A 22,914-nucleotide genomic window follows, 5' to 3' on the forward strand; every position below is an offset into this window, starting at 1 on the left:
TATAGAACCGTGGATTCCTCAATGTGGACTCAGAAGAAAAAAGGAAATCACGAGGCACAATGATACAGTGGTCTTCTCTATGTTTATAAGTGAAAAGGTTATAACATAAAGTCTAAATGGTCAAACATAAAGAGTCAACCAAAACGGGATCCCAGGTTAGGTGACCCGCTTTCTGTTTTATCTTCATCAGTGGTTGCTCTTCCAATATACTGTCATAGTAGTAGTGCCACTTTATGAAATCCCCTGATGATTATGAGCATTTTGTCAATGTGATACTACAACTACTTGTTGTTGTTACGTGCGAAGTCGTGTCTGACCCATTGCGACCCCATGGACAATGATCCTCCAGGCCTTCCTGTCCTCTACCATTCCCCGGAGTCCATTTAAGTTTGCAACTAGACTACATTTAGACTACAACTACTACTATGACAGTATATTGGAAGAGCAACCACCGATGAAGATAAAACAGAAAGCGGGTCACTTAACCTAGGATCCCGTTTTGGTTGACTCTTTATGTTTGACCATTTAGACCAGGGGTAGTCAAACTGTGGCCCTCCAGATGTCCGTGGACTACAATTCCCAGGAGTCCCTACCAGCATTCACTGGCAGGGGCTCCTGGGAATTGTAGTCCACGGACATCTGGAGGGCCGCAGTTTGACTACCCCTGATTTAGACTTTATGTTATAACCTTTTCACTTACAAACATAGAGAAGACTACTGTGTCATTGTGCCTCATGATTTCCTTTTTTCTTCTGAGCCTTTCTTTTTTAGCATTGAGAAACCCCTGAAACATTCTTCAGGCCTCAAGAAACCCCAGAAGTGGCACGATTGTGCAGAATATGGTTGGGAAGCAGAGCTGTGGACACACCTACCCAGGACCCCGCTCCTTCCAGGCCTGTCATTGGCCATTTTGGGATGGAGGGGCAGGTCGACATGACCAAATATGGTCATATCATCCTATAAACATTAAAACACATTTACAAAATATATGAAAATTAATTAGCTCCCACCCATCCAGGATACCCTTCTAGGGCCATCAAGAAACCCCAGAGTTTCACAAAACCCTGGTTGAGAAAGCCTGTCATGTTGACCCGCCCCTCCCCTCTCAATCAATCAATCAAGAACCTTTATTGGCCTCCCCTCTCAAGCTAGTCAATGATGGGCCTGGAGGGGGTGGGAAGGGGAGGGGCCCCAGGTGGGCGTGTCCACAGCTCTGCTTCCCAACCATATTCTGCACCATCGCGCCACTTCTGGGGTTTCTTGTAGCCTGAAAATGTTTCTGGGGTTTCTCAAAGCTAAAAAAAAGACGAGAAAGTCTTCGATATGCGTACAAGCAAACGCATTTGCCAAAAAAGGCAAGTCTACCCAAACGAACACTAATTGTTAACGGGACTTCATTGCAGCTGCTGCTGGAGGAGTCTCAAGATGACGACGATCACATGCAGGAACGAACGCAGCAGTACAACCAGGTGAACCTGGGCCCCGCCATCGTAGAGCAGGGCTGGTGTACCATCATTTCCGACCTCTTGAAGCTGCCGAAGCACGACACCAGGGAAAAGGTCCTCAAGACGGTGCACGTGCTGCTGGCCCTCTGCAGGGACGACTACAAAGGAGACCACGGCCTCAACCACACGCTGAGCCGCCTGCGCCTAGAATACGAAGAGCTGGTGGCGGAAGAGCAAGAGGAAGGGGACGAAGACGGCTATTTCAAGGAACTCCTTAGCTCTATAAATAGCATCGCCCAGCAGCTAAAATGAAGGCTCCTGTAGCCTTGCCGAGATGTAGAAATCACACTTGGAAGGAGTTGTGCATAAATAAACCATTGAATAAACTTCTGGCTTTCTGAAATCCCTCGATGCGGTCAGGGAGGAAGGCCCATGCGTCCTTGGTTTCTTAGGCACTTGTGGTGGCTTTTTGTTTGTTCGTTCCTGGATCTGTCAGGGAGATGTTCGGGGTGCGACAGCAGCAGGGAGAGATGCTGGGAGCCACTCTGGACTTGGAGCACCTCCCAGACCCTCCTGCTGCTGCTGCTGTGGTTGAGCTCCAAGGTAGGTGGTGGGGCCTGTAACTGCACCAGGCTCAGTGATGGGGGGATGAGATGCTTCCACAAGTCTCCTGGCCTCTCATAAATCCAAAATTCATCGCTCTTCTTTAGCAAGTTTAATCACTGAATTAATTGCATCCCTAAATCTCATCTACTGTCCATATCGGGCAGTGTAGCAGGTTGTTAGGAAGGTGCAAGGTCTACCCTTTTAAAACAAAGTTTCTGAGTTGGGGGAATGCGATTATCTGGTAGCAATTTGTGACGCTATGCAACGGACGACACTCCTTGCTGTGTATCCACAGCCTCAAGACCTATTTTACTACTGTTAAATAAACACAAATGGATTAAGGTGTTATCAGTGTGAAGAGTTGGGGCCAGATACAAATCGGCATCTGTTGCAAGAGGTGATCTAGGTCAGGGATAGTCAACCTGTGGGCCTCCGGATGTTCATGGACTACAATTCCCAGGAGCCCCTGCCAGCATTTGCTGGCAGGGGCTCCTGGGAATTGTAGTCCATGAACATCGGGAGGACCACAGGTTGACTACCCCTGATCTAGGTTGTTCCACGTCAATTATGGTGGCAGCCAGTGGGGTTGGATCCAGACTCCTTCTCCAGCCCCCTCTAACCTCACAGAAGCTGTTGCTGAAAATCAGGAGATTCTTGGGACCGTGGGCAGCAGTGCAGACGAGGGTCTCTCTGCTCCACTCTTCTTAACTTCCCTAACTAGAGCGCAACAAGGATGGAGCGGTTGAACTTCTACCCTTTGCTTCTTACACGACCAGAATCGTAAACAGCAAAACCCTTTTCTTTCTTCCATTCTCCTTGTGGGGGGTCAGAAACGAAAGCTACTGGGTCGGATGCAGTCGCACGCTGAATGAAATTTTCGGCGGGGAAAGTCACTTAATTGCATTTGCAGAATCTCAGTATCCAAGAACAAAAACCCGCCGCTCAAACCCCATTTCATCATTCGTAAAGCGGGTAGAAGCACACCAAGTTAAGGCAGACCAGTAGAAATAGGTGGGTTTTTTTTCTTGAGTCTTGACAACTGAGACCTGACCGCAGTTCAACGAGGGTCCTCAGCTTAGCAGAAGGGAGGCACAGAGGATCCTCGCACAGTTGCTGCTCTTCCCTCCTCCCACGCGGGGATAGGTGGGCTTCCAACTGAGGACTTCTCCAGGCCTGGTGAACTGAGATCCTGCTAGATAAACCTCAGATTACCAGCATGAACTGTGGATCCAAACTATTCTATCTTGCTTCATCCCTTTTATTAATTATTATTATTATATTTATATACCGCCCTCCCCGAGGGCTCAGGGCGGTTTACAGAAAACAGGGAGGATACAATTAACATATGGTAACAGGTAACAATAAGAGCCTCTTGTGGCACAGAGTGGTAAGGCAGCAGACATGCAATCTGAAGCTGTCTGCCCATGAGGTTGGGAGTTCATTCCCAGCAGCCGGCTCAAGGTTGACTCAGCCTTCCATCCTTCCGAGGTCGGTAAAACGAGTACCCAGCTTGCTGGGGGGTAAACGGTCATGACTGGGGAAGGCACTGGCAAACCACCCCGTATTGAGTCTGCCATGAGAACACTAGAGGGCGTCACCCCAAGGGTCAGACATGACCCGGTGCTTGCACAGGGGATACCTTTACCTTTAACAGGTAACAATAACAGCTCCAAGCAGAGCTGGTGTCAGGACTCCTCTCATTCTGTGTGTTCTTCTGGCCTTCATGGCCTTTGTTGCTTGCTTCAAAAACCAGCGGGAGTTTGCTGCTCTAGAATGCAGGTGCAGAGCTCATTTTTTTGATGCAAGGTTCTCATTCGTCCCAAAAGCTCAGCCTCTCTGCTGACGAGAAAAACATCCCTTGGAAGGAACGGCGGTAGGTTTGGAGAGCTGAGACCGCTCCTTTCCCACCTCTCATCGGCAGCCAAATCTTTACTCCCAGCACATGGAGGGGAAAGAAAGGGTAACGAATGGCAGGATGTTTACTTTTCCAGAGAGGAGAGACTCCTAGGCATAAAACCTTAATTACTTTGCTGTTCCAAGAGCCAGAAAACGTATGCAAAAAGCAGAACCATTCCTGGCAAGCACAGTATGCTTTCAAGTGTAGCCCCAAGAGCGGGCAGAGGAGAAGCACTCTCTCAAGCGAATCTTCTCTATTTTTTTGGCGTAAGATTTGAATTAGTGAGATCTTAATTTGAATTTCTTAGTAAGACACTGTAATTTTTTTTTAAAGGGGGGGGGGCGGTTAGCAAAAAATGAAATAGTTGAGCATTAGGCAAAATTGAGTGTGTTTTGACTTTTGGATCATGCCAAATAGGATCAGGTCAAAGAAAACTGATCATCCCTTCTCAGGAGAGACTGTTCCAATTTAGGGCCAGCAGATCCCTCCTGCCCCGCAGAAGATGAGGGAAGAGAGTTGCCAGATCCAGGTGGGGAAACTCCTGGAGATGTGGGGAAGAGACCTGCAGAGGTCAGGGACCTTAGTGGAAAAGTCCGCGCTCGAAGCAGCCATTTTCTCAAGGGAGACTGACTGCCGTCGTCCGGAAATGAACTGTCACTCCGGAAGATCTCTGGGTCCCACTTAGCCCCCCTAGTTCCAATCCCCATTATGCTATGGAGCTGGTGGTTCTCTTCTGTTTTAGATTTTTGCTCCCCCCCCCCCCAATATTCTTCTTTTCTTCTTCACTTTGTTCTCCTGTCCTGCACTTTTCACCTCACTCATGATAACAGTTCAGTGGACTTCCCTGACAGAGTGGGGATTCGAACCCAGCGATCCTGGATCCTGGGCCCTTTCTGCACACGTTAGATAATGCACTTTCAATGCACCTTAGAAGTAGATTATCGTGTTCTGCACAGGAAAATCCAGCTGCATTATCCTATGTGTGCAGAATAGGCCCTAGTTGAGTCCTCTTTGCCAAACTGCCACACCCTGCCTAGCCCACTGTTTGCAGTCGCTGTGGAGATGAAACGGAGAGAGGGTGCGCTGCTCTGACTTCCTGGGAGAGGCAGGCAGGATTGAAACATGCTAAATAATGGGGGACTGTTCAAAATGGCCTCCGGGATGATATTTATCTATTCCGTTTCGGTTTTGTGTCTTTATTTTAGTATTTATATGCCACCCTTCCCTGGAGACTCAGGGGTGAAGAAGAGTTGGTTTCTATACCACACTTTTCACTACCTGAAGAGGTCTCAAAGGGGCTTACAATCGCCTTCCCCTCCATCTCCCCACAACAGACACCCTGTGAGGAAGGTGGGGCTGAGAGAACTCTGACAGGACTGCTCTGTGAGAACAGCACTATCAGGACTGTGACGAGCCCACGGTCACCCAGCTGGCTGCATGTGGAGAAGTGGAGAAGTGGGGAATCAAACCCGGCTTGCCAGGTTAGAAGCTGTCTCCTTTAACCACTACACCAAGCTGGCTTCCTAGTACGATGAGAATGATCCAGGGCCTGGGATCCAAGCCCTGTGAGGAAAGGTTGAGGAACTGGGGAATGTTCAGCCTGGAGTGGGGACAAGATGGCTCTCTTGAAGCATTTGAAAAGTTGCCACTTGGCAGAGGGCAGGGAGCAGAGGCCAGGACCTGCAGTAATGGCTTTAAACCAGTGGTCCCCAACCTTTCCGAGGCTGGGGACCGGCAGGGCATCGGGCCGCGCCCCCGCGGACCGCGCCCGTGCGGGCCACGCCCGCGGATCGGGCCGCGCCCGAGCCGCGCCCGCGAGCCGCGCCCACGGGTCGGGCCGCGCCCACGGGCCGCGCCCGCGGATCGGGCCGAGCGGGCGTGGCCCGCACAGGCGCGGCCCGGCCCTGATTCCCTCTCCCCGCCTCCCGCAGTAAGAAGCTTCCCGGGCCGCAAGCTTGCGGCCTGGGAAGTTTTTTACTGCGGGGGCGGGGCGGGGAGAGGGAGCCGCGGCCCGGCGCCATGGCCTTTGCGGCCCGGCACCGGGCCGCGGCCCGCAGGTTGGGGACCACTGCTTTAAACCATATTTATTAAAGTACTGGCTAGATATCAGGGAAAAAAAACATTTCACAGTCAGATTAGTTCAGCAACGGGAAACACCTGCCTAAGGAGGTGGGGAGCTCCCCCTCACTGGTAATCTTCAAGCAGTGGCTGGACAGATGCTTATCATGGATGCTTTAGGCTGGTCCTGCACAGAGCAGGGGGTTGGACTGGAAGGCCGTCTCTACAGATGCCAAGCCTGTGGGCCCTGTTCCAGCCCTCCACCTTTCCCCTGGCTTCCCCTCCGTTGCTGCCACCACTCACTGACTGGAATATACCTTCCCAAGAGATAGTGAGATCCCTCGGCTAGGTTCTTGGTGTCTTATACTCAAACCCACAAATCTTCAGGTCCCCACCTGGAGAGTTGGCAACCACCCAGTTTTCCCTGGTTTTCCTCCCCTGGGCCCTCCCACCGCACTAGTAGTCCCCAAGCGGGGGAGACTAGGTGGCCCAGACCGCCAGCCCCTTGGTTATGTCCAAAACTCAGGCTTATTAAACTATTTACAATTAGATTGGTAAATTGACACTCCCTCCAGCACACATGAAATCAAGCCATAGCACTTATACATGCTCCAGGCATGAACTTAAATAGATGCATAAATGCACTCCTCCTTCCTTACACTCCTGCTGAAGAGGGGGAGAAGCTCCTGTGGCCACTTGCCTGCCAGTCTCACTGCCCACCTCCTCAGTTGCTGCTTCTCCTGTGGTCAGGCCAGGCCCTGTCCCTCGGTGTGGGTCAAGCAGGGTCTTCTCTCTGGAGAGGAGATCTGCCACCTTCACCCTTAGAGGTCCTGGAGAGACTGCCCTCTCCCAGGAGGTCTGGAGCCTAAATACCCACAAGCTCCTCCCCCTGGTGGAGCCTGACTCCTCTATTCTCATTGGGGCATGTGACCCCTCTCCCTTCCCTGAGTCACCTGGGAAGCATAGGCAATTACAGCCTTTCCACCCCTTAGCAGCCATTTTAAAATGCAGGCCCAGGGCAGCCATTTCAGAGCACCCATCCACCTCAAGGACTCATTTTGTAGGGTTAGGCTATGAGCCTCCTCTAACAGTCTAATGATTACACTATGCAAACTTCTATTCCAGGTTCTCCAGCAAAAAGAATCAGGCAGTAGGTGGAGTGAAAGACTTCCAGCAGAATTCCTGGAGACCTTTTGCCAGTCTTGGACTGACATTGCTGACTGTGATGAAGAAGAGGAGTTGGTTCTTATATGCCATTTTTCTTTACCAGAAGTCTCAAAGTGGCTTACATTCACCTTCCCTTTCCTCTCCCCACAACAGGCACCCTGCGAGGGAGGTGAGGCTGAGAGAGCCCTGATATTACTGCTCAGTAAGAACAGCTTTGTCATTGCTGTGGCGAGCTGAAGGTCACCCAGCTGGTTGCACATGGAGGAGTGCGGAATTGAACCTGGATTGCCAGATTAGAAGTCTGCACTCCTAACCACTCATGTGAGCTGAGACTGGTGTTGGAACAAGCAATGTCTGGTGTACAAAGAAGAAGAAAACACCTGGCAGGGGGCAGCAAGAGGACAATTATATAGGACAGTGAGGTCAGGACTTTCTCCCACGCTAAGTAGCATTCCCTGTGTCCAGATTGCTACTCTAAGGGCAATTTCATCCTTCTTGGAAGTACCACACTCAGCCTTCCCATCTCTCTCTCCGCTCGAGATGCCGTTAAGAACCTCTCTTTGTCTCTCCTCTTTCCTATCAAGTATATTAGTTCCGAAATAAACCTTTACCTATTCTTTAATCCGGTTGTGCACTGTTGCTTTGTTAATTACTCAGCCAACAACTGGTACCGGTATCAATGCTAGGACATCACACAAAACATGATGGAAATATAACTAATATAATTATTATTTTATTTTTATATCTCACTGCTCCCTAGCCAGTTCGGGGTGGATAACATCAGAGCTTAAAAACATTCAAATACAAATAAACTGCAAATAAATTATACATGCAGTAAAACATCAATCAATTATGAATTTAATTTACGTTTTGAGATTATGTTAAAAGCCTCCTCCTCTTTGTCGTTAGTCTTACTCAGGGGAAGTTAGTCAGTGTTTCAGCATAACAACAGAAAAAATACGATCATTTCTGCTTTGCCCGCCACAGATGGAAATCGAAGCTGGCATCTACGCTGATTTACAGATAGACCTTTTTTCCTTTGGATCTTATTCAAGATTCAGGGCATGTGCTTAAAAAATGATTGTTCCATTTCTGAATCGGAAAGTTAGGAAGGGCATGTTTATCATTTTCATTAAATACTGGGAGTATTGATATATCGGTCGTGTCGGGAGACGTTTCTATTGGAAAACCATAATGATGCCCTTTACAAAAGAACACACAAAATTAAAGCCGTTTTCTGAATCGCTCGCAGGGAGTAGGAGGGAAGGAGGGAGACGAAGGGGCGCCTCAGGTGGGGGGCAGCCTATTTATTCCTTAAAAGCCACTGCTGTTGGTCTTTAAGCAGCAGGTGGACAGATACTGGTTATGGATGCTTTAGGACAGGGGTGGGCAAACTGTGGCCCTCCAGACGTCCATGGACTACAATTCCCATGAGCCCCTGCCAGCAAATGCTGGTTTGCCCACCCCTGCTTTAGGATGATCCAACTGAGCAGGGGGTTGACTAGATGGCCTGTATGGCCCAACTCTATGGTTCTGTGAGTTCATTTGCTGGTAGACCTGGCCTCTGAAGGCCTGCTGAAACACTGGCTCTTTAAAGAATTTATATTCTCATGAAGCTGCCTTAATCTGAGTCAAAACCTTAGTCTATCTAGGTAAGTATTGTCAGCTCAGACGGGCAGCTGCTCTCCATGGGAACCGAGAAGAATAAGAGCTGGAATTTTTTGTACCCCGTTTTTTTTTACTACCAGAAGGAGTCTCAAAGAGACTTACAGTAAAGTGACCAGATTTTGACATTGGTAAAGCGGGGCACCACTGACCGGGGGGGTTCTTGATTAAAAATTTGGTCTGTATGGAGCAACAAAAAGTTTCATAGAACACACAGAACGCAAAAATAGTATTGTAATATATATTTTTTTATTTCAACATAAGTACAATTTGCCAGGAACCCCCAAATGTCCCTCCAAAAGTGGGACAATCTGGTCACCTTAACTTACAGTCACCTCCCCTTCCTGTCCTGTGAGGTAGATGAGGCTGAGAAAGCTCCAAGATTGAACCTGGGACTTTCTGTATGCCAAGCAGAATCTTTCCCACTGAACTGTGGCTATTCCTCAATGTGATGTCTGCAGAATGGCAAAAGGCCTACTGATCCAATTCTGGGTATTTCCAATATCTGTCCGGAGTAAAATATTGGAATGCTAAAAAAAGAAGCGTTGGTTTTTAAACCTGTCTGAAGGAATCCCAAACTATCTGAAGGAATCTCAAAGCAGCTTACAATCGCCTTCCCTTCCTCTCCCCACAACAGACACCCTGTGAGGGACGTGAGGCTGAGAGCTCTGACAAAACCATGACTGTCCCAAGGTCACCTAGCAAGGCTCAAGAGCTTCAAAGTGGCTTACAACTGCCTTCCTTTCCTTCCCCCACGACAGACACCCTGGGAGGTAGGTGGGGCTGAGAGAGCTCTGAGAGAACTGTGACTGGCCCAAGAACTGTGACTGGCCCACTGGCCATTTTGGGAGGGGGCAAGTTGTCACTCCATAAATGTTTACAACATTACATACACATACACAAGTTGTTGTTGTTAGGTGCGAAGTCGTGCCAACCCATCGCGACCCCATGGACAATGATCCTCCAGGCCTTCCTGTCCTCTACCATTCCCCAGAGTCCATTTAAGTTTGCACCGACTGCTTCAGTGACTCCATCCAGCCACCTCATTCTCTGTCGTCCCCTTCTTCTTTTGCCCTCAATCGCTCCCAGCATTAGGCTCTTCTCCAGGGAGTCCTTCCTTCTCATGAGGTGGCCAAAGTATTTGAGTTTCATCTTCAGGATCTGGCCTTCTAAGGAGCAGTCAGGGCTGATCTCCTCTAGGACTGACCGGTTTGTTCGCCTTGCAGTCCAAGGGACTCGCAAGAGTCTTCTCCAGCACATACACATACACATACACATACACATACACATACACATACACATACACATACACATACACATACACATACACATACACATACACATACACATACACATACACTAACTCCCACCCATTCAGGTAACCCTTCCAGAGCTGTCAAGAAACCCCAGGGTTTCATGAAACCCGGGTTGAGAAAGCCTGCCCTAGACTGAATGGGCTCGAATGAGCTTAACCAGATTAAGATGGGAACTGATTCAGGTTATGAACTGTTGTTCTATGGCAATGGAAGAGTCAGCAATGGTGTAGAGGTAAAGAGCAGCAAGACTCTAGCTTGGAGAACGAGGTTTGATTCCCCACTCCTCCACCTGAACTCAGCTGGGTGACCTTGGGCCAATCACAGTTCTCTTAGAGCTGTTCTCACATTGCAGTTCTCTTAGAGCTCTCTCAGCCTCACCAGCCTCACAGAGTTGTGGGAAGAGGAAGGGAAAGGTGTGTTAGTAAGCTGCTCTGAGACTCCTTTGGGTAGTGAAAAGTGGGGTATAAAAAAACCAACTCTTCTTCTTGTAGATCAGCATCACAGACAACGACGCCGATTTATTTTTATTTTGTGTTTCGATTTCGATCCCGCCGCTCCCAGCAAGCCGGCTCGCGGCGGGTCCCATTAAAACCCCCAATAAAACACACCGTATTATCCCATTAAAACACCTATTAAAAAACCCTGTGGTGGCAACATGGTTGTAGACATGGCAATTATTTTTGCAGGAACAACTAGGCGGTGGGTTGAAATGCTGAGGCGATCGATTATCCTAGTTCTGGCGAGGAACTTGGTTAATCAGCCGCGTTACCAGGCGTAGTGGGAGGGGAGGTCTCTGCAGAGAACCGCTGGGAAGCGTTTTGTGTTCTAATTGCCTTTCTAGGCCTCGCCGCTACCTTCACAAGTCTGCGGATCTCCCCTTTTCGAACGAGGAAGCCAGCGCAAATGAGAACATACAAAACGGACTGTGAGGGATGTGTTCCTCAGAGCCAATTCACACTTGAGTGATGCCTCTGGGGTGGTTTCCAAGGGATCTTTGGAGCAATATAGATTTCAGGTCAAGTTGATCCACGGGTCCCCCTTCAAACATTACGGGGGACTGTGCAGCGCAAAGGTAGGATGCATCAGCAAGCTGTGAATTTCAACTAGCGCATGAACCGGCTCAAAGGCCTGCTCTGCACGCTAGGGGAGGCAAATGTGCCCCACTTGCTGCATCTCCAGGGCACGTGCATAGTTTTTGCGCAAGCAGGCGCTGTTTTATTTTAACAAATCGAATTCTTTCTCCTTCAGTGCGACTGCTCCAACAGGTGTACCCGTCCTCTTTAGCGATCCACCCAACCTTACGGGGATTTTGTGAGGCTTGTAAAACATGGGCCGGCTTATCGACACACCGACAGCGACCTCCGGAATAAATTTATACCCATTGGAGAGAAACCAGACAGCCTCCTCCCTAAAGTGAATGGACAGCACTTGGCTTGGTATCGATCGGGTTATTTTAAGGCGAAGAGCCTCGCCGGGCTCGGAAATATTTGTTCCTTTTTGCAGATTTTACAGATTCGGTCCTCGCTATTAAGTAGCAGAAGTAATTATACACATTGATTTTCCTTCTGGAGCATTTTGCTTATTTATCTTTCATCAGTAAGGGGGGAGGGGGTTGAAAAAAAACAACAACCCCGAAAGGGGCTTTACAGGAAATACTCCTCTGAGAACGGCCTGCAATTATTAGAAGCCGTAAAACATTAGAGCTTTGGATCACGTCAGAGTTCTGGTAGCACGGAGGAGGTGCTTGAAAACAGAAGGCCGGGCTCGTTGGTTCCTGCTAGAGCTGTTTATCCTAAAGCTCAATCCTGCCAGATCTTAGGAAGCTAAGCCGGGCTGACTCAGGCCGGTATTATGGGAGGCCTCCAAGGATTTGGATGGAGTCCCTCCAAAGGACCTATGGGGCCACGACAGAGAGACAGGCAATGACCAGCCACCTCACAAACGCCCATCCCCTGGCTGCCAGACAAGCCTCGGATCGCCTAGCTACATGACACATGCCGTGCAATAACGAAATAAATCCTAAGGCCTCCTTCGGCCCCCTGTGAGGTGGAGGGAGGATCGATACTTGTTCTGCGTCTTCAGGGACTCAGCTGTCATTTGGGACACTAAAAACCTGCCTGAGCTGATGGGAACCATGGCTAAACGGGGAAGCCGCATCGGCTACAGAGTTTGAAGGCTGAGGAATATGCAAAACATTAAGAACACACACACACACACGTGTTTGAGTGTGTGTGTGTGTGTGTGTGTGTGTGTGTGTGTGTGTGTGTGGAGGGGGATAGTTTCTTGCTTAGAGGCAGCACTGACCTGGCTAGGCCAATCTTCTCAGATCTTGGAAGCTAAGCAAGGTCAGTGCTGGCCAGTATTTGGATGGGAGACCTCTAAGTAATACCAGGGTCATGATGCAGAGGCAGGCAATGGCAAACCACCTCTGAATGATGTCTTTTGCCTGGCTGCAGGACAATTCCCGGATCTCCTTGCCAAATTACACAGATAAAGGTAAAGGTATCCCCTGTGCAAGCACCGAGTCATGTCTGACCCTTGGGGTGACGCCCTCTAGCGTTTTCATGGCAGACTCAATACGGGGTGGCTTGCCAGGGCCTTCCCCAGTCATTACCGTTTACCCCCCAGCAAGCTGGGTACTCATTTTACCGACCTCGGAAGGATGGAAGGCTGAGTCAACCTTGAGCCGGCTGCTGGGACCGAACTCCCAGCCTCATGGTCAGATGTCATATGATAAATTGGGCTTTCTCGACCAGGGTTTCCTACAACCCTGGGATTTCCTGACAGCCCTGGAAAGGTTCTCCAAATGGGTGGGAGTTCACTTTAAATATATTTTAAATGTTTTTAAACATTTATTGGGTGATAAGACCATATATGGTAATGTAGACCCCACCCCCAAAATGGCCAGTGATGGGCCTGGAGGGGGTGTGAAGGGGAGGGGCCCCGAGTGGGCGTGTCCACAGCGATGCTTCCCAACCATATTCTGTTTGATCGCACCATTTCTGAGGTTTCTCGAAGCCTGAATGTCTCAGGGCTTTCTCAAAGTTGAGAAAGGCTGAGATAAATCATAAACAGGCAATGGTAAACCACCTCTGAACATCTCTTGCCTTGAAGACACCACCAGGGGGCGCCAAGAGTTAGCTGTGACTTGTGGGCCTTTTCCTCCACCACTCAGAGGCCAGAGAGCTCCGCAAACAGCCATAATGGTGTAGGTCAGGGCAGCCAAACTGCGGCTCTCCAGATGTCCACGGACTACAATTACCATGAGCCCCTGCCAGCATGCTAGGTTTCAGCATCCCTGGCCGACCGACTGCCTCGCTTACTTTGCTTTGTAAAATAGATTTGCTTTGCAAAATGTGCTCATACTAATAATTGTCATTCTTGTAACGTCCTGGTTTCTTGGGGGGGGGGGGGGCTCATGGGTTTGTGGCATTTCGAGCAATGCTGTTGAGTTCCAGATTTGGCAGACTTGAATTCCTCTCCGCTCACAGCCCTGCATGTTTCAGCAGAGGATCAGATGCCGCCTGGAACGCTGCTAAGTGTTGCAGTAAATTCTCTGCGCTGTTTTTTCCCCCCTGACGAATGCAGCAGTGGACCAGGGGGACGCTTCTGTTTTCATCCATGCCGGCTGCTGCCACTTTCTGCATAGCTGCATCCTCCTGAGAACACCCTCCCTGAGGGTAGCCGAAAGGACGTAGAGATCGTAATGCTTCCCTCTCAGCCGACATCTGCATTTTGTGCTCCTCGGTCAGTGTAGCAGCTATTGAAATCCTTTGTGATGCTGTTCTTGTGCCACTCAGTCCGTGGCAAAGAGGGGAAAATGCATCCAAGAGAGTTTCTGTTCCAAAGGCATCCAAATTGCTGGTGGGGATGGAAGGGGGACTTACGAGGAGAAAGAGAAATGCCTGGGTCTCATGGCTGGTGTCATGTAGGAAGTGACATCATCACATCAGTGATGTCTGGGCAGTTCTCAGGTATTTAGGGGAAAACTCCATGGTAGAAGCTGGTTTTACCATAGAGCTTTTGCCCAAATACCAGACAGTCACTTGGATGCTGTTGTCATGATGATGTCACTGTCTGTGCTACTCTGGCAACCAGGCCTAGGCCTTCTCCTTTCTCCTGGTAAGCCCCCCACCAACATCTGATCAGTGGCTGGGGGTAGGGCCTGGCACTATGGGACCACCACCTCCACTAGGGGTTCTGGCAACCCTCCCTCCAGGTATAGAAACGTCCCTCTTTCATAGTCACTGTACTGGTAAAAAGGGATTTTGTAGGGTGAAATTAATCGTTTTATCTTTCGTTTTACTAGATTTATACACTGTCTTTCTTACTGGGACTTAAGGTGGATTACAGTGTCAGTCAGGGGTCCCGCATGTGGTGCCCACGGATGCTGTGGCAGCCACCCACTTCCCTGGCACCTGCCAAGTGGGTGGGGCCTAGAGTGGTCAGGTCCTTCGACACTGCCAGGAAATGGGCAGAACCATTCCGAGAAAGGGGAGGCGCACTGTGATGTGCTGACATCACCCGGAAGTGATAGCGAAACGTCGGAGAACTCAGGGGCCAACGCTCTTGCCTTTGGGCAAAACTCCATGTTAGAATGTTCTTCAAGTCATATATATTGTACGTCAGGACAAGGACAAGACATCTAATAAGCAATGGATTAGAGCTAAGAGAAGACAATAAGAAGAAAAGCTGGTTTCTTATACCCCACTTTTCACCATCTGAAATAATCCCAAAGCAGCTTATAAACACTTTCCCCTTCCTCTCCCCACAACAGACACTCTGTGAGGCAGGTGGGGCTGAGAGAGCCCTGAGAGAACTGGCCAGTCAGAAGAGCACTATGAGGGTTGGGACGAACCCAATGTGGCTGCATGTGGAGGAGTAGGGAATCAAACCCGACTTGCCAGATTAGAAGCCGTCGCTCTTAATCACCGCACCAAGCTGGCTCTTCTTCTCCAAACCACCTCTGTTCATCTCTTGACTTGAAATTTGACCTGGATTGCCCAGGCAAGCCCACTCCCATCAGATCCCCGAAGGGCAACCTCCAAGGAACACCAGAGTCTCAATGTGGGGGCAGGCCATGGGACACCTCCTCCGAACGTCTCTTCCCTGGAAGCCGGACAATCTTAGGCTCCCCTGGGCTATATTACAGGCATGCCATTCCGTAAATAAATAATCTCTCCTAGAAAATCCTATGGGGGTCTCCATAATTTGATGGGGGGGCGGAAAGATGTATCAGGACAGGTAGAATGTGTTTTGAATGCCCCGGTGTTGTGAGCATTGTTGTAGGGGCAGAAATGTCAGTGACTCTTGGAGAAAGATACCTACTGTTACCACTGAGTCCAGCTGCGGCCGTGTGCACGAGGCTTTATGGAAAGCTTTCCTGGCTAAGAAAAAGCCAGCGGCAGAAGAACTTAAAGCAAAGCTTCGTGACAAATGTAACCGGACAAGAGCTGCCTTAACACAGCTCCTCTGCTGGGGCGGAAAACAGGTGAGCAGCACCCTCCTGAGCAGGTGGTGGAGGCAGCGGGGATAAGAGAGGAAGGCAAGCAGGCTTCCCGAATCAGATTCTTGCTTGTTCTGCGGTGGAGAAAGCAGCCGACAAAGACGTTCTGCTGCAGAAGCAGGAGGGAAACACCTCAAGGACCTCCTGTCTGCTCAAATATCTCTTTGTGAGGCTGTCTCCAAAGAAACAGCTGTGCTCAACTCTGAGAACTGCCTTCATGGTGCCGTTTCTGGCAGCGCAAGGCCAGCCCCTCTGGGCAAATATAGAGCCCTGCTTAGGCCCCAGGGGATTGTGGGACTCTCACCCTCTGCTCCTGCCCACCACAGGTTGTGGAGCTCTGCGAGTTGCATGGGCTAGGATGGAAAAGAAGTCCATGGACCATCTAACAGCCACTTGGCTAGCAGGCAGCAGGAAAGGTGCACCAAAACAAAGGTTTCCTGTTAGTGGTGACCTTTCTAGGTAAGGGTGGATGCTCCAGAAGTGTTCCAGGGGGCTTCACTTTTGTGTCTTCATGGAGCTCCTGTTTGGAAAGAGAAGCCACCGTTGTAGAAGAGCTGGATTTTTTGCTGCCCAAAGGAGTCTCAAAGCAGCTTACAATCACCTACCCTTCCTCTCCCCTGTGAGGCAGGTGAGGTTGAGAGAGCTCTGAAAGAACTGAGACTGGCCCAAGGTCACCCAGCTGGCTGCATGTAGAGGAGTGGGGAATCAAACCCATTTCTACGGATAAGAAGCCACGGCTCATCACCAATACAACTGTTACAGATAAGCAGTCTGTTACAGAAAGCAGAGGGTCCCAATGGTAGAATGGAATGCAATTAGGAGGGTGATACAACCCAGTATGATGGAAGGTGTTGTCAGGACAATATTAATAGTACTATAGGTTACAGGAAAAAGAAAGAGAATGGAAATGCCTTCATTATTAGAAGACAGATCACTAGAGAAGTAGTAAGAAGCCTGGTTTATGTCACGGCTGATGCCTCACGTACATTGTGGTCTATGTTTAACTCAAGATAAATAAACTTTTAGTATAAATCCAGCCAACTGACAGTGTCCTGTACGGTAGCGATCCCCAACCTGTGGGCCGCGGACCACATGTGGTCCTTCGACTAATTGGAGGCGGGCCCCGAAGGACGCCTTCTCCCCCCCCTGGCCCTTTACTTCACCCCCCCCGGCCCTTTACAACACACTTCATTGTTGTGGCATGTCTGTATCTTATTTTGAAGGGATGTTTAAACATTACCATAGCGATCAGAGAGCGTTAGAGCAGTGGTTGAGAGTAGAGGAGTAAACTACCCCCCCCTACCGGGCCTCAGTAAAAGGCGTTGAGTGGTCCCCGGTGAGTGGTCCCCAGTGATAAAAAGGTTGGGGACCACTGCTGTACGGCATTTTTCCTCTGCTCATGGTAGAGAGAAGAACCATCCAGGACAGCTCCTTGGCCAAATAAATTAGGCTGTTTTTCTGAGACCTTGCCCCCTTCCTGATTGGGACCATGGCCGAGAATGGGGCACAACACTTCTTAGAGCGTTGCGTAACAAAGTGACATCACTTCACACTTTTCCAGCTGGAAATGACATTGCAGTTTCATTGCTTTGGTTCTCTGCCCGCCCCAACCTTCCCCACAGTCGCCAGCAATGGGCTTGCAACCACAGAGTAGACCAGGGGTAGTCAAACTGCGGCCCTCCAGGTGTCCATGGACTACCATTCCCATGAGCCCCTGCCAGCGAATGCTGGCAGGGGCTTCTGGGAATGGTAGTCCATGGACATCTGGAGGGCCGCAGTTTGACTACCCCTGGAGTAGACAGTTCCGAGCTGTATGGAACAGGAGTTTGATCTTGTGAGATCGACATAAATGGAGACGTAAGTACAGCGCAGGAGTTGCACAGCATGGTGAGCTATGACAACTGGAGTTGCCACTCACCCCCTCTTCCGTTTGCCAAAGAGTGTCTCCCTAAATGTTTTTGACACAAGGATAAGATGTGATCATTTGTTGTTTCGGTTTGTGGCCTGGGAGGAGAACGTTTATTTTCTAAGTAACCTGAGCACTGGAAAACCGGTCACAGCCCAAGCGCTGTAGTCACTTCCCAAGTTGTACAAGTTTACCTGTCCAAGACATGTTTATATCAGGAGCCTCGAAGCTTGACGAGCCTTGTGGGTACCTTTGATGCGTTGCAATACGCGAGATCTGTAGTGCACATGAATGGATAGAATATGAAGAGTGTCCTGCAGGGGGCAACGGAGAAGATGTGTTTTTAGCATAGTTAGACGAGGAACTTCCATATGTTTTTCAAATACTCTCCACATGTCCTAATTGGCTCAACGGGAGACTTCCAGTTCCTTTGAGCACCCTTCCTCCCAGCTTGCCTCCAGAACGAATGCAGAGCAGAACAGTTAGACAGTTCGGCCTTCCTCTCCTCTCTTTCTTTACATAAGTTGCTTCTCTTCATAATAAATCTATTTTATTTTTTTAAACAGCCTGGTTTCTTTTTTAAGCAGCCCTTCTCTTGCATATTTCAGCTCAGCCAGCATGTGGATGGTTCCCTCTCTCCTTTCTCAACTTTCTAAACTGCGGTTAGGTGGGTCGGGCCCAATTGCTAAATCTGTTGTGGGGAGAGGAAGGGAAGACGATTGTAAGCCGCTTTGAGACTCCCTCGGTCAGTGAAAAGCGGGGTATAAAACCCAGTTCTTCTCATTAGTCTTATTCCTCTTCTTCTTTTTGGCCGTTTCCATGGTTTTTCATGCAACCCACTGACTGCTAGTGGAGTTTCCCAACAGCTACCCCTGGGGAGACTTTGGCAGCAGATCGGTTTCTGCAGACCCGGCGTACCCTCTGCCAGTGAGCCATGCCCCCCCCTCAAGAAAAGGCATCTCCATCCATCCAGAGCAGCTGCTGCACGCCCAATACCTAGGTGAACGGGACCTTTGCACTGTAAGCACAAACAATTTAACAAAGCAGCAGGGAACTCCAGGCAGAACATTCTCCAAATAATTATATACCGCAGGCATTTCCTTTTGCTGCAGCCGACGAACAGCATCGGTACTGAAACGGGATGTTTCGAGGAGGTCGGAAGCAGCTTGGTTTAGCAGGAAAATGCTTAGAGGGGGGAAAAACCAGACAATAGCGTTCCCAGATCCAAGCTCCATGAATGGCCTTTCCTCCAATTACTGTTCCCTACGTGTGTCAAAAAAAGGTTGCAGGGGAAAGCATTGGAATGCACAAATTAGAAGCCTTGAGCTCGCTTTCTTCCTCCTTCTTCTCCTCTTCCACTGCAGGCTGTAGCTCCGGAGGAAGGAGGCGAGGACCACACTAAGTCTGGCGAGTCTTTCGCTGCTGCCAAACGGCCACTGGCTCAACAGGAAGCCGCAGCTGCCTGGGCTGCCAGCGGTGGGTGGGATAAGGTGCCGTCAAGCCACTCCCAGCCCTGTGACTTACTGTCCTCTGTGAAGTCCTGTCCTGGAACAACCTTGCTCAGGTCTTGCGGACGGAGGGCCGTGGCTTCCTTCGTGGAGCCAATCAATCTCTTGGTGGGTCTTCCTCTTTTCCTGGCATTGTTGCCTTTTCCAGTGAGCCTTGTCTTCTCATGAAGCGACCAAAGGCTTCGAGGGAGAGTTCAGGCTTCCCTGGGACTTCCTACCGTTTTTAGACAGAAGACCTCTGGAACCAGCTTGGTGTAGTGGCTAAGAGCGGTGGCCTCTTTTCTGGAAAACTGGGTTTGGTTTCCCACTCCTCCACATGAAGCCAGCTGGGTGAACTTTGGTCTCTCAGACCTCTCTCGGCACCTCCCTCACAGGGTGTTTGTTGTGGGGAGAGGAAGGAAAGGCAAGTGTAAGCTGCTTTGAGACTCATGAGGCCTGCTGGGTGACCTTGGGACAGTCACGGTTCTCCCAGAGCTATCTCAACCACACCTACCTCACAGGGGGTCTGTTGCGTGGAGAAGAATGGAAGGTGAGACTCCTTTGGGTAGTAAAAAGTGGAGTACAAAAGAAACAGCTCTTCGTGGTGTGGTTGTGAAGAGCGATGGCCTCTAATCTGGCGAGCAGGGTTTGATTCCCCACTCCTCCACATGCAGCCAGCTGGGTGACCGTGGGCCAGTCACAGCCCTGATAGTGCTGTTCTCACAGAGCAGTACTGTTAGTGCGCTCTCAGCCTCACCTCCTTCACAGAGTGTCCATTGTGGGGAGAGGAAGGGAAGGTAATTGTAAACTACTTTGAGACTCCTTCGGGCAGGGTATTAAAAAAAAACAACTCTTCTTCTTCTTCAGCCAGCCTTCCTTGCCTCCTCAGAACTCTCTCCCTCTCCCCCCTTACCTCCCACTCCCACAAGAACGTTGTTCCTGCCATTTTGGGCATTCCAGACCCAGAAGTGGTTAGTTGGAGATGACTGGAATTGTTACACATGAGAGGATGAGGACGGTTAGATGTCAGACAAGATTTATTTATTTATTTGTTTTGGCTCTGGCGTATTCCAAGTCCATTTCCTAGAAAACTGGAACCAATTCATCATTCAAGGATTGTTGGGGAGTAGCCAAGGTAGAGCAAATTAATAGTCTTGATGCTGGCCACAGTTTCGGTAGGCCCACGCAGGGGTCCTAAGACCCGCATAGTCATGGTTTTTACCGCTGCTGTATCCATGAAAAAGTTATTCGCTGGTGCCCCATATCTTCAGAATGGCCCCCATTTATGTCCACTCATTCATTTTATTTATGTATTTTTAAAATATATATATTTTGTTATATATAAAGCGTTTACAAAAAAAGTTGAAGAAAAGAAAGGAAAAACCAGCTAGCAAAGAAATATTGTTACATAACAGAAAAATAATGTAAAGGTAAAGGTATCCCCTGTGCAAGCACCGAGTCATGTCTGACCCGTGGGGTGACGCCCTCTAGTGTTTTCTTGGCAGACTCAATACGGGGTGGTTTGCCAGTGCCTTCCCCAGTCATTACCGTTTACCCCCCAGCAAGCTGGGTACTCATTTTACCGACCTCGGAAGGATGGAAGGCTGAGTCAACCTTGAGCCGGCTGCTGGGATTGAACTCCCAGCCTCATGGGCCAAGCTGTCAGACTGCATGTCCGCTGCCTTACCACTCTGCTCCACAAGAGGCTCTATAATGTAGTACAATCTTAAGAAACAGTATAGGGTCAATCCCCGTCACATTATCAATTATACTTGGTCCTAACCTAAAATTAATACCTGCTCTTTTTCTTAGGAAAGTCCAAGCAATAACACCATTGTTTGTCATACTCTTCAAGTGGTTTCTTGTTAACCATTTCTGCTATTTGTCTGGCCATAGAGAAGTAGTCGGAGTCCCTGTCTCTTTCCAGTGCTTCACCCATCTTATTTATGTATTTTATGTTTTCAGTTGCCACTCACACAGGAGGCTGCATGATCAACAACATCATAAAACCAACAAAATCAAGTAAAACATTCGCAATATTGAAACAGATGACCCTGCACAATACTATTATCAAACCAGCCCAGAGCACCTGGTTAATCTCTAAAGGGCAACCTGAACAATTTGGCCTGACAAGCCTTGCTAAAACTAAGCCTGTCCGTGGGGCGCAGATGTCATCAGGGAGAGCGTTCCACGGGGCAGGGGCCATCACTGAGAAAGCCCTGCAATAGGCCCTGTAGCAGGAGAGATGATCCCATAGATATGACAGTCCCAAGCCATGGAGGACTTATAAGTTAACGCCAATTGAACAGGAGGAGCCTGAAACTACGAGACAAGCCTGATCCCGTCAGACCGTGAGTAGTATCGGGATGGGAGGCTTCCAAGGATTTGGGTGGTAGTTCCTCCAAGGAACACCAGGGGTCATGATGAGGAGCAGGAAATGGCAAACCACTTTCAAACGTCCCTTGCCTGGCTGCCAAACTGATCTCCACGCCACAATGAATGAATAACTACTTGGGAACCAAGGAAGCTGCCCCCAAATCGGAGTAAGAGGACTTGTGATGTTTCAGAGCATTGATGTCCAACAGCTATTAAGTGGCCATAAAAGGAGAGAGCTGGGCTTTCCGCAGCCAGGTTTCAAATGAAAAAGAAAAGAATATGCCGCTTTTCTCTACCCAAAGGAGTCTCAAAGTGGCTAACAGTCACCTTCCCTTTCCTCTCCCCACAACAGACACCCTTTGAAGGGAGGTGAGCCTGAGAAAGCCCTGATATTACTAAAGAAGAAGAGCTGGTTCTTATATGCCGCTTTTCTCTACCCAAAGGAGTCTCAATCACCTTCCGTTTCCTCTCCCCACAACAAACACCCTGTGAGGGAGGTGAGGCTGAGAGAGCCCTGATATTACTGAAGAAGAAGAAGTTGGTTCTTATATGCCGCTTTTCTCTACCCGAAGGAGGCTCAAAGCGGCTTACAGTCGCCTTCCCTTTCCTCTCCCCACAACAGACACCCTGTGAGGTGGGTGAGGCTGAGAGAGCCCTGATATCACTGCTCAGTCAGGTTTGAAGCAAAGAAATAAAGCTTTTGCAGCAGGAGAGTCTTGATATTCATGCCTCGTTTCCTCCCAGAGCAGCTTGCCTCCTCCAGTTGTTCTCTCCCAAACAGCAACTCCATCACCATCTCTCTCTTTCTCTCTCTCCCATTTTAGGATCTTTCATTGTGCTTGTAAACCGAAAATAAGGCGCTCATAAAAGCAGCTTAAAACGTCAGCCCGTTCCTTCCCACCCCATGTTTACACAGCTTCATCAAATATAGATCTCCTGATATTTTAAAACAGATTGATATTTACAGCCCACAGAAAGTTCATTTTTAAATCACGGAGGCGGAGTCCTGTGCTGGAAAGAGACCGGATTGGGGGAGCCGGGCCTGGTGGATTATGCAAGCCTCTTCCAAGCAGGAAAGGTTATGTTGATAACGGCTGTTCGCTAACAACTTCCTGGCTAGCGATCCTGAGAAGCTTGCAGGGGAGGCGTTCTACCTAAAACTGGGTCACTACAGCCATTGGTGAGCAACATCCAGCGTGGGCTGCCGATTCCCCCCCTCCTTCCGCCTTGTACCCAACGCTTTTCCAGCAGCCTGCTGCTCCTGGCAATACAAAATCTGAGGCTCAGCTGTTGGCTCAAAGGGCATCCCAAGAAGGCCTCTGGAAGTAAATAAACACTCTGTAGAGTTACTGGGCCAAGCCTGGCATCTAGCAGGAGGATAAGGACATGGAGGGAGGGCATGATGTCAGCTGCATTGCAACGTCATCCTGGAAGTGGCACAGGGTAGTTCTAGGAACTGCCAGACATTCCGTAGCATGGAGTTTC

The 22,914-nt window shown here is 49.4% G+C and overlaps 1 protein-coding gene across 2 annotated transcripts in view; it reads left to right on the forward strand.

Moving 5' to 3' along the window:
- The window catches only part of SIL1 (SIL1 nucleotide exchange factor), a 65,811-nt gene extending 63,980 nt beyond the window's left edge, over positions 1–1,831 (forward strand). For both annotated transcript variants that reach the window (XM_077312737.1, XM_077312746.1), the window contains one exon: positions 1,404–1,831. In XM_077312737.1, the coding sequence (XP_077168852.1) occupies positions 1,404–1,757 (354 nt within the window). In that variant the 3' untranslated portion in view covers positions 1,758–1,831. The remainder of the gene's footprint in view (positions 1–1,403) is intronic.
- The last annotated feature ends 21,083 nt before the right edge of the window (positions 1,832–22,914 follow it).

Source organism: Paroedura picta, chromosome 1 (genome assembly GCF_049243985.1).
Source record: "Paroedura picta isolate Pp20150507F chromosome 1, Ppicta_v3.0, whole genome shotgun sequence".
In the NCBI taxonomy this organism is placed as follows: domain Eukaryota; kingdom Metazoa; phylum Chordata; class Lepidosauria; order Squamata; family Gekkonidae; genus Paroedura; species Paroedura picta.